General features: G+C 39.7%; 1 protein-coding gene across 1 annotated transcript; it reads left to right on the forward strand.

The window, feature by feature from the left end:
- Positions 1-10902: 10902 nt before the first annotated feature.
- On the forward strand, positions 10903-11501 carry LOC148032898 (S-adenosylmethionine decarboxylase proenzyme-like). Its single transcript, XM_087683971.1, is given in 2 exon segments — positions 10903-11125; positions 11128-11501. Coding segments are annotated over 2 exon segments (597 nt in total).
- Positions 11502-12433: the final 932 nt, after the last annotated feature.

Consider the following 12433-nt stretch of genomic DNA (forward strand, 5'->3'; position numbering starts at 1 on the left):
ATTATACCCCCGGGGTGGGATAGCAATTGACCTCAATCGCTATTAGCTCAATGTGGAGCGAGCAGTGAGGGGTAAGCACTTAGGTCACGGGCGTGCATCCATTGGGCCTCTTCAACATGATGATTTTTACACTTAACCAAATGTCTAGAGTATCTACGGCCAGTTTTAATGGTCAGAAAGTCAGTGTCTAGAATAGTTTCAAATTCAAGGATTTTAATTTCTTCTTCTAACAAAGGAGGGTTTCCATAGACAGGGTGAACATGTAATTGGCCTCTAAAAGTTCGTAACAAACTGATATGAAAAGTATTGTGGATTTTCCAATGTTGGGATAGTTCTAATTTAAATGCATTCTCATTGATTTTGTGAATGATCTTGAAAGGTCCATAAAATCTAGGGGCTAACTTAACAACATGGTGTTTCTTAACACTTTGTAATCTTCTCTTTTCAATGCATAACCAAACATAATCATTAACTTTGAAACTCATAGCTTTTCTTTTCTTGTTAGCTTGTTTAGTGTATGCTTGCTGGTTGGGCTTTCACAATCATGTCTTTGACTTCAACAAAAATTGTAGCATGTATATTGGCAATATCATCAGCAGCTTTAACTTTGTTTGACAATGATGTAATAGGTATAGGAAATCTATGTCCATAAATGATTTCAAAATGTGATTTTTATGTAGCTGTATGTGGTGTATTGTTGTATGCAAATTGAAGTTGATGCGAGGAGGCATATTCCACTGTGGATTCCGTGAGGTTTTGCGGTGGATTCCATAAAATTATATTTGTTGCCGAGGCTCATACACAAGGTGGATTCCTTGTGCGAAAAGTCGATGGGGACGCTTGTTACAACTATATATATCATCTCTCACTTGACTTGGGTCTCACTTATATATACTAACTCTACATCAATATGAATCATTCTTTGGGAGCATGTCTTGTGTATCTCTCTCGTACTCTCTCTCTCTCTCTCTTAACATGTTATCAGAGCTATGGATGCGTACTAACAACAAGGAAGATAAGTTGTTTCATTGTTTATACTTGATTGAATTCATTGCACAAGTGATGATTTGATACATGAACTTGTTCAAATTAGAAGTATCATGCGTCTCAACTACACTCTCTTGTTCATGGTTTGCAGATTCTGCGATCTCATCTTATTTGTTTTCTCTCGAGATACATGCATGGCCAATTGCGTAATTGTTAATGGATATCTGTCTGGCCAACGTTCGGTTCCCTTCTTCCAAGGACAAGGCTTTCCTGGGTGGAAAGCAAAGATGATGCTAATTCTTGAAGGTGACGAATTATTTGATATTGTTTTGAGCGACCTGTCTTGCCCAATTCAACCTATTGATGTGATGAATGACAATTCTCTAATTACTGATGACCCGTTATTTGAACAATGGAAAATTGATCATACTGATTGGATTCGTCATGACAAAGCGGCTCGTCATTATATATTGTTTGCACTTCCTGACTCACTTATGTTGGATATCTTTCATCTGGAAACCTCTCATGTTGTTTGGGAGTATCTTATCTCAATGTTTGAGAAGAAATTGGTCATCGAAATTTTATATCTCCAAACTCGTTTAAAGAATCTTCAATATAAGGTTGGTACTTCTATGCACTCTCATATCGAGGCTTTTAAAGACATTATCAATCAGCTTGGTGCTACCGGTGCTCCTGTTACTAAAAATCAGATTATTACTCAACTTCTTCATACCATCAAAGATCCTTTATATGACAATATCATCACTATTTTGTCTAACAAGAATGATATCCACTTTGACAAAGCATGCATATCTCTTATTGAATATTCTCAATGTCATGAGCATCATTTGGAAAAATCTGATGCTGTTTTGGTCACTCGCTAACAAAGGGATTTTGATGATGCTTTTGTTGCTCGCAAGCGTCCCGCTTCACATTTTCAGCAAGGTGGACGCCCTAATCAAGGTGGTAAATCTTCTCGTCTTGCTTATCCTAACAAACATTGTTCTTATTGTGATAAGAAAGGCAATGTGGCTTCTGATTGTTGGGCACATCAATATGATGAGGAGCATGGAGTTACTACAAAGCAACCTCGCTCGTCCAAAATTTTTCCTCCTTGTGATTATTGTGCACATACAGATCATCCATCTCGTCATTGTTATAAATGCAAATATGATGAAGAACGTTCTCGAGCTTATATTGTTCAACAGACTACAACTGATGATGATCATACTCATCAGGAGCTCAATTTCGTCCATCATGATATCTCTCCACAAAAGGTACTTCATGTTCATGATGGTTCTCTACTCATCGTTGATTCAAGTGCCATTGGAAACATGACATACCAATCGCAGTGGCTTCACAATTATCATTCTCTTCCTGTCAAGAAGTTTGTTTACCTTGCGGATGATACGACTTGTCAAGTCAAAGGAGTGGGTGATTTATATCTGGGGACTGTTTCATCCACTAGAATATTAAGAGGAGTTCTTCATGTTCCAGATTTGCAAACAAATCTTCTTTATGTTGCTCGTCTAGTTGATCTTGGTTTGTTTGTTGGCTTTGATCATAATCAATGTCGTATAGAGAAAGACGAATATACTATAGCAGTGGCTCCTCGACATGGTAATCTATTTGAGCTATCATTGAATGATACGGTTGCAAATGTTGTTACTACCCCTGGAGATGCAGATTGCAAATTATGGCATCAACGATTTGCACACTTCGATTTTGCCAAAATTATTGATCTTCATCGTCATGGTCTTGTGCAAGGTATGGATCTTAAATCTCATCCACGTATGGGAATATGTGAGTAATGTGCACTTGGAAAACACCATCGTTCGCCTTTCCACACTTCTACTTCATCACATTCCTGTGCTCTCTTGGATTTGGTTAATACTGATATTTGCGGTCCTTTTCCTGCCTCAAAGTCTCAATATCGATATTTTATAACTTTCATTTATGATTTCTCACGGTACACACATGTCTATCTTCTTCGACATAAGTCCGAGGCTTTATCTATATTTAAACAATACAATATAAGTGTGGAGCTTCAAAATGGATTCTCTATAAAGACTCTTCGCAGTGACAATGGCAGTGAATATGTATCCAATCTATTTTATGACTTCTGTAAGGATCAAGGTATTCATCATGAGTTTACAGTTCCTTATTCTCCTCAATAAAATGGTGTTGCTGAGTGCAAAAATCGCACTATTATTAATGCTATACGTTGCATGCTTATACACTCTAGTTTGTCTCGAAAGTTTTGGACTGAAGCACTTCTAACATCCGTTTTTATTCAAAATCATCTTCCAACAACTGCACCTGCTGGTAAAATTCCTATAACAATCTGGACAGGGAAGACACCTTCAGTCTCTCACTTTTGCACATTTGGATGCATTGCTTATATTCATGTGCCCAAGGACACTCGACATAAGTTGGATCCTCCAGGTTTGAAGGTTATTTTTCTTGGTTATTCAGATCATTCCAAAGGTTACAAATTTTATGATCCTTCTACTCAAAAGGTTATCATTACTCATGATGCTATATTTGATGAGAAGACTATAGGTGGCACATGGTCGTCAGATGTTTCAGATGATACACAGTCTTTGCTTAGTGCATTTCCTTACTTGCTTTGTGAGTCTACTAATTCTGATGATCATAAACCTCCTTCACCTCCAAAGAAGATTGATGAAAATTTGGAGATATATGTCGATCTTCCTATTGAGATAAAGCATGGATTCTATTCTATTGAATATGATGTCTTTGATGATGCTAGGTCTGTCCAAGAGGATCCAATATCGTACATGGAAGCTATCAATTCGTCTCAAAGGGATCAATGGCAAGAAGCTATGCAAGTTGAGTACGATTCTTTAATCTCCAAAGGTACATGGATTCTTACTGAACTCCCCCCAAATCGTGTTTCTATCAAATGTAAATGGGTTTATAAAACCAAGACCAAAGCTGATGGCTCGTTTGATAAGTTCAAAGCACGACTTGTTGCAAAAGGTTACTCGCAGATTGCAGGAGTAGATTATCAAGAAACATTTTCTCCCGTTGTGCGCTCCACAACTGTTCGTATGCTTTTGGCTTTTGCAACACTATTTGATCTAGAAATTCACCAAATGGATGTTAAAACGGCTTTTCTCAATGGAGATCTTGAAGAAGAAATCTATATGGAACAACCTGAAGGTTTTATGATTGTAGGAAAGGAGCATCTTGTATGCCAGCTTCATCGTGCATTATATGGATTGAAGCAAGCCTCTCGTGCTTGGTATATTAAGAATGATCAGTTCCTCACATCTAAAGGTTTTGTTGCATGTTTTGCTGACCCAAATCTTTACATCAAAAGGGAGGACAAATGTTTTATTATTCTTGCTCTATATGTTGATGATACTATTCTTGTGTCAAATAATATTGCTTTCTTGGATGCTATGAAGAAGCTTTTATTCACTGCATTTGAAATGGTGGATCTTGGTGAGATACATTCTTGTTTGGGTATTCAAGTTCAACGACACCGACAACAAGGCATTCTTCTTCTTCGCCGGATAAAGTTTATTAATGATATTGTTGAGAAGTTTGGGTTGAGAAATGCGCACTCTGCCAACACTCCCATTCTTTCGAGCTCTACCAAGGGTACATCTACAACACGCAATGAAGAATCAACCATTCATCAACCTTTTGCTAATCTTGTTGATTGTCTTTAATTTATTGGTTTAAACACAAGACCAGATATTTTATTTGCAGCTAACTTTTTGTGATAGTATCTTTCTTCCCCTTCCACTATTCATTCGAGTGCCGCAAAACGTATTCTTAAGTACCTCAAGGGTACTAAGGAGTTTGGTCTTATTTATCATCGTCGAGAGGATTCTTCTTTATCTTCTTCAACTTCTCTTGACCTTATTGGATATACAGATGCTGATTGGGCAAGTTCACATTTATCCATGCGATCTACAAGTGAGAATTGTTTCTTTGTAAATGGATGTTTGGTTTCTTGGTCCAGCAAGAAACAACGATGTGTTGTGGTTTCTACAACTGAGGCCGAATATGTTGCTGCATCATTAGCAGCTCGCAAGCTAGTTTGGCTTCAACAACTACTTGCAGATTTGGGACATCCTTCATCATCTAGTACACCTCTTCGATGCAACAACCAAAGTGATATTAGTCTTACCAAAGACTATATACAACATAGTAAATCAAAGCATATTGCTATTCATTATCATTATGTTCGACATGAAGTCAAGAAAGGTTCCATTATGGTGGAGCATTGTCCCAGTGATCAAATGGTAACAGACATCTTCACAAAAGCTCTTAGTGAAGCCTGCTTTATTTCATTAAGACATGCACTTGGCATTGTTCCAAGTTCTTGTCTCACTGATTGAGGCATGTATCATTATATTCAAGAAAACTTTATAGTAAATCATTTTTGTATTGTAGGTATGTGTAGGGGCTTGGGTTTTTCCCTTGTTCTCCATAAGGGTTTTTTCACTCGCAGCCAGAGACCTTTGTTTGAGTGGGGATGTTACAACTATATATATCATCTCTCACTTGACTTGGGTCTCACCTATATATACTAACTCTACATCAATATGAATCATTCTTTGGGAGCATGTCTTGTGTATCTCTCTCGTACTCTCTCTCTCTCTTAACAACGCATGTCCTTTTCGGGCATCTTGTTAATTTAATGTGCAAGTGTGTGATTCCATAGCGGGTAATTCCACAAAATACATATTTAAATTAATAGACGTTTATGAGTTTAGAGTGCACACTCGTAATAAATTAAGGTTAGCATTGAGTTTTAACCAATTTATTTATTTTGTAGTTGAACACTGCTAGGTATTCACTTTTGTCGATTTAATTTTATTATTTTCTAACAATTGTGAATGCTTCAGTTGATGTGTAGAGCAGGCAGCGGTGGCGTTGGGAAGCACTGGGCGATAGCGTGTATTCAAGTTATTTAGAAGAAATTATCATTTTTGATGGATGTGCATCTTAGGCGTGGCGCCAATATTTATTTTGATGTGCTTATTTATCAAAGTGCTTGATATTTATTTATTATTTTTATGCGCATGGATGCACGATTTAAATATTTGTTATTGGACATTGTATTTGGGCACAGCCTGACTCTTTGGGCACCCAATAGCTTTAATTCTTTAGTGGGACAAAAGCATAAACAAAAGCTAAAGCGTGCTAATTGTAAATTGGGCTATTTTTTTTAGCTTGGAGATGAATAATATATAAAATACATGTTTTGTGGAGCGCTCACACAAGGCATGGGGCGAGATTGTACCCAATTAGTCTTTTGATTCATGTCGTGCAAGTCTTCTCTCTTGGTTTTTTGTTCAAAAACAGAGTTATTTTGTTCTTGGGGACCTTCCAGTGCTTGCTACGCATGCATACAACATCCGATCTGTGTACCAGTGGTATTAGAGCAAAGCTGAGATCGAGGGCTTTCAATTGCTTACCATCTCGTGCAAAGGTGGATCTCCTAGGAATGACCGAGCTCTACAGTTATTCTTGCAACAATCCGTCAATACCAGCGTGTTCCTGGCAGTGAAGAACCCCCTGCTACTATGTTGGATTGTGAAGGACCGGCCTCTACAGGCGGAGGACCACTTGGGAAGTTCCTTTGCAAAACATTTTTTCTCAGAGAGAAGCAAATAAGTAACTTCTATTAAATTGAGATTAGAAAGCTTATTAAGCTTCATAAAAAGCTTAAAGGCCATAATTTTTCCGTCCGTGGCGAAAGTGTGTACTTCCTCACGATGTCGACGTCAATATACTCTCGTCCCGACACAGTTCAAATCATTGGATTAAGCTTTCTTTTCAAAAAGTTAAAGCTTAAAGGTTTAAGCCTTCACTAAAGCTTCAAGAAATCAAGCTTAAATCTTCTCATAGTAGCCGCTCCCATTGGATTAAATATGAACTCGTCTTTAACCTTCTGCAAGCCCCTGTTCACACCTGTGGACTGACAGAGCCAAATTCCAGCAAACAGATTGCTATACGCAGTCTGCACGCACGAATTATCTTCTTGGAAGACAATTATGATATCAAATTCCATATCCGCAAAGAAGAAATACTACAAAAATCCATTTTTTTAAAAAAGAGAAGTAAGCCTTGTAAACCCCCGACTTTGAGCTAAGCTCATCCTTAACAAGATTTTGAGTGTGTGAGATCTTTTGGAATTTTGCAGGATGTCCAATCAAACCATGGAAGATTTTATGTGTAATGAAGGAGACCTAGGAGAGAGAAGAAGAGAGATAAAGATTGCAAGAAGAGAGAGAAATAGGGTGATAAGGAGAGAGAAAGACTAGGAGTAGAGAGAGAAAGAAAAGAAGAGGAGAGGGAAATGGCTGGCAGCTATGGAAGGACAGGGAAGAAGGTGAAAGGACAGATGTATATTTATCAAATGGTGCCTATGCAGTGTCCCTTACATCTTTTATACTTAGGCCAACTTGACCTAAGTATTTCCCTCCATTACAATCCATCCCCACTCAAAATGAAGTTTTTATCCTAAAAAACAAAGATCGGAATTGTTGGTATAGCCAAGTAGTGGGTTGTAGAGTACTACTCTGTACAGCATTACAAGTGGAAAAAGATAGTGGGGGAGGGGTTCTTGGCATAGACCCATTAAAAGATTACCTAATATTCAAGAGTAGTACTAGTCTATGCAGAGGGTCAAGGTCAGCCTGTAGCCACCCGGATCAAAAGGGAAAGTGGTATCGCTGCTATGCATTGGATCATCTTCCATAAGGTCAAAGTCAAGTATAGCTGGAAGCATGATCAACATGGTGGTATTCGCTAGATCTTCCATAAGCCTCTCAAGCATCACCATGCTCTATATGACTGAAGCATATGAGGCTGAAGTCACCATTGCATGGACTGCATTAGCCCCTAACTGCTGCATATTCATGGACCTTGCATTCTTAGTGATGTCCAAGCATTTAAACTGCAGGTCTGTGGACTAACGGGGCTCCCACATGGGGCCATGATCATCCAAATCCACATGCTGCCCATGATCTGCTTTCTTGAACTGAGGTTCTTGTTGTGGACCCATACCAAAATAGTCTTCAACAAGATCTTCTCCATCCTTTGCATCATAATACTCTAATACCAAGAGTATTTTGGCAGTCTTTGCCCTGCATGTGGCTTGATGATTACAAGACATTGGCTTTGTCCTGCATGTGGCTTGATGATTACAAGATATTGGCTTAGCACATCGATAGCATAAGCCCGCAACATGCAATTCCCGTATCGTATCACTAGTAAGGTATCTAATGCATTTAGCCTTAGATAACAATTTACACACCTACTCATCACCATTGGTCAGCTTAGTAATAGTTCTGACATGCTGCTCATAGTCATCTTGCTGCTCATGTACAACGGATGGCTGTCCATGCTCATGACCATAATGCTCATGCTGTCCATATGGATGGTCATACCAATGTGACTACTACTCATAATGATATTCATGCTGTCCATACTGCATATGGTGATAATATCCCTGCTACGCATTAGAGGGACAATTTGGTTGAGCATATGCATTTTCTTCCACTGATGTTTGCTACTCACATACATAAGCATGCTGCTCATATACATCAGATGGTTGTCCATGCTCATGACCATAATGCTCATGTTGTCCATATGGATGGTCGTAGCAATGAGGCTGCTGCTCATAATGATACTCATGCTCTCCATACTGCATGTGGTGATAATAGCCCTACTGCACATCACACGCATAACCGTCATAAGCATACTGCCTTTGATCATTGATCCCACAGCATTGGTCATGCTGTCCATAATCTCTATGAGAATGCATGTCACAAAAATGTTCATGCTGCTACCCAAATACATCTATTTGTTGTTGCCTACTACCAAAACTTTGGTCATATTGTTTCCCATAAATATGCTGCCCAAGATTGCATGATGACTACCCAACATGACTACAATGGTGTCCTTGCATCCTAGGCTGGCCATAAGTATGATGATTGGCAAGTCCATGAGCATAGGTATCGGCATGATGTCGGTCATAATCACTTGCTTGCCGCTCCTACATTGCATCAGGGTCTCCATCAGGCAGCTAGCCATATGGTTGCGTGGCATAGGAATCTCCATATGCATGCTGCTGATAGGAACCATGTTGTTGTCCATAGGGACAATGTGGTTGAGTATATGCATACATGCTGCCTACTAATGTTGCTCACTGTTGCTTTAAACTTCAAACCACGTAAGCAACTGTTGCCCACTATTGCTTCAAGCCTCAGAACTGTTGCTCACTGCTGCTGCAGATTTCAGACCACTTAAGCAACTGTTGCTCACTATTCAGGGCTCACAAACATATTCACCACTACTGTTTGCATTCAAAGCATCTTCATTCAATGATCACAATTGAGATGTAGTCACTGATTATTTTTTAAGTGCATATGACACACTATTATTGTCAGAATAGAGTGTTTATGGATCAAGCATCAGTATTCACTGTTTGACTCTGCTATTCTTATTCCACAGGCTGCTGCTATAACTAATGTGTCCAACAACCAACATGCAACCTACTTGAGATCTGTCAGCCTCCCTGAATATTCACACAGAGCATTCAGAGAATGCCTCTAAATGATGTAACTGATGTGTCTACATATATGAGCTGAATGCTATTCACACAGAGCATTTAGTTCCAATAACCAACCTGCAATCTACTTCAGATCTGTCAATCTCCCTGAGTGATATAAAGAGACTTTCAAGAAACCTTAAAACTTGTAGATTTTACTACTGAGATTCACCTTCTTTCCAGTAGAACCATCATTCTTGCATTACTCTTAGTCCTGTCAGTCTCTGCTCCAACTATGCCTGATGCATGTCATCTTCTAGGTCTTGGCTTTACCCTTATGACCTACCATAATAGGTGGAGTCCACGGGACCTCCTATCACAAAATTGCAATATCTTGAGCTAGGGAGCTCCAATCGTCGAGCCTCTTGATTTGAAACAGAGCCCTTGATCCCCTCTACGAGGCCATGCAAAAATATTTCCTAAAGTAAATATGAAAAATTTGCTGTAATTAACTTTCCAAAGCTGAGACACATGGTACACCTATCTCCCACTGCATACATTCACCATACATCTATCAAGTCATACATTTACTGTCCATACATGTGCAAGCTACTTGGATGTCAACAATTGGGGCTTGGGCCTCCAATTTAGAGTACCTGCATCTCTACAAATAAGTGAGTCACTAATTGCATCAAAGCCACAATTTAAAAAAACAAAGGCAAACACCATAGCAACCATGGTCTGGGTAAGCTAATTGACTAAATTACTAGCTGCACATGCTAACTGCATCAAAATGTTCACAAGAGTTGGACCAAACAACTCAAGTAGTATGTCAAGAGAGGCATAATTGCTCTTGCTGATGTTTTTCCAAATTTGAAACAGATATTAGAGAGTCCACTCAGCTCTTCTGAAATATCCAACTTGCTTCCAACATCTGTGGTACATGATTTGTAAGCTACTACTCCTTCGGATATCAAAAACACACTGCATTAACAAAACACAACATGATCCCGGGAGCCATTGCGCGTGATTTCCCATGAGTTTTATATAGGTGAAGTAGTTTCTTTGTGCCAGTAAGAGTGATAGACTTCATGTTCAGCCAAGATTTGGCAGTAGTAACTCAACTTGAACTAGTAGCAATGGTGCATATTTTAGCTAAGTAGCAGGAGTAATCTGTCAAGAATGATATCGCCAACAAGGGCTATCCATAGTAGATGAACTATAGCTCCTTTTGACCACAATGAGAAGAGTGAGCAGCAGCAGATAATTTGTGGAGTAGTAGTACTTTCAGATCGGCAATTGTGACCATTCAAATAGTGTGAATAGCAGGAAGTTCACCATAGTCGGACAGCAAAGAAGTAGGGAATTTCTCATGGATGGAATTGGATGTCCTCCTACACGCTGCGGAATGCACCATTGTGTCACAGTTGAGCGATGACCATTTTGATTCCTATGTGCTCTCTGAGTCCAGCCTCTTTGTGTACCCCTACAAAATTATCCTGAAGACATGTGGTACTACAAAGCTGTTGAGATGTATTCCTATTCTTCTGGAGTATGTGTCCAATTTCTCCTCGGAGGTTTATGGCTGCAAGTATACACAGCGGTGTTCATCTCCCCCCAAGAGTAGTATTTTCCACATGGAAGTTTCATGGATGATGTATTCTATCTTGATCAATTTTTTGCCATCTTGGATCAGAGCAAGGCAAATGTTATGGGTAACCACACTAAGATGCACAAATGGCACGTCTACATAGCATTTGCTACTGATAAAGGCTTATCTTCTGACCCTGTCTACACTCTCAAAATGTGCATGACTGAGCTAGACAAGTCCTGTGCTGCAAAGTTCTTCAAAGAGAATTCTGCAACTACCTCAGAGATGACCTCAAGCTCTGGGATTTCTTCCCTGCTTCCCCTTTCTCGCATATGTGATCATGCCTTTGATCCTTTTCTCGCATATTGGGCAGTAGAAAATTGACAAAGAGAGCAGAAGAAAGAAGGCAACTCAACTATGGAAGAGCCTATGGAGCTCACTGCACAGCTCAAGGCTTCCTTGCATGTGGAGGAACATTTCATTCATGCTGATGTAGAGCCTTTCTCCAGCAGCGGAGAAGATGAGAGAAAGGTCATTCCATCTCCAGTGCTCATAAATGGAAGGGTTCTGGATGGCGCCTCGAAAAAGAAGCCTTTAGACCCTCTGGATTCTACTATAATTGAGCCACTACATAGTTTATAGCATGTAGAAGATAGCCTGTTAGGCAAAGTAGGTCCAGTTACTAAGGAGGGTGAAAACGGGCCTACAGATAAGCCCTCGGACTTGGCAAATGCCTATTTATTTATAGAAGATGGTGGTATTTCCCTCAATCCTGATTCCTTTGAACTTCAAGTGATAGTCTTATCGAAGGGGAAAGTGTGCATTTCCTAAATGTGAAATCGTTGGAGAATGGTCATGTTGCATCCTTGCAGTGGGTAGATCATGTAGGGGAGGGCGGAAATTTGCCGCAAGTTGAGTCCTTGGAGCTTGCTGTTTCAGAAAAGGCAGATAATTTACCACCTTTAATGGAGCCTACCAAGCTTGAAGTAGGTGTTGTGGTTGATGACTTTTTGATGACAAAGAGAGCATATGACAGACGACAATAATGGCACCTCCTCGCTCAAAATTTCCTCCCCTCCTCTTGCTCGTCATCTCCTTCGTGATCGTGGGGCTTCTTGGCTACCAGACGCTGAGAGAGTGCAAGATATCTACTGATCTTCTCAAGCGAAAAGGCTTACACATCGAGAAACTGGAGGATGGCCATACCCTGGCAGGTTACATCATCCAGAAGGAGAGCACTCTCCACCTCATCCTGTGGTTGCGCAGTGGCATCCACTGAATGGCAAGGAAAGAAAAAAGGGTGTTCAAAGCATGGA

Source organism: Lygodium microphyllum, chromosome 8 (assembly GCF_053477565.2).
Source record: "Lygodium microphyllum isolate KBCC chromosome 8, Lygodium_microphyllum_v1.1.10, whole genome shotgun sequence".
NCBI lineage: Eukaryota > Viridiplantae > Streptophyta > Polypodiopsida > Schizaeales > Lygodiaceae > Lygodium > Lygodium microphyllum.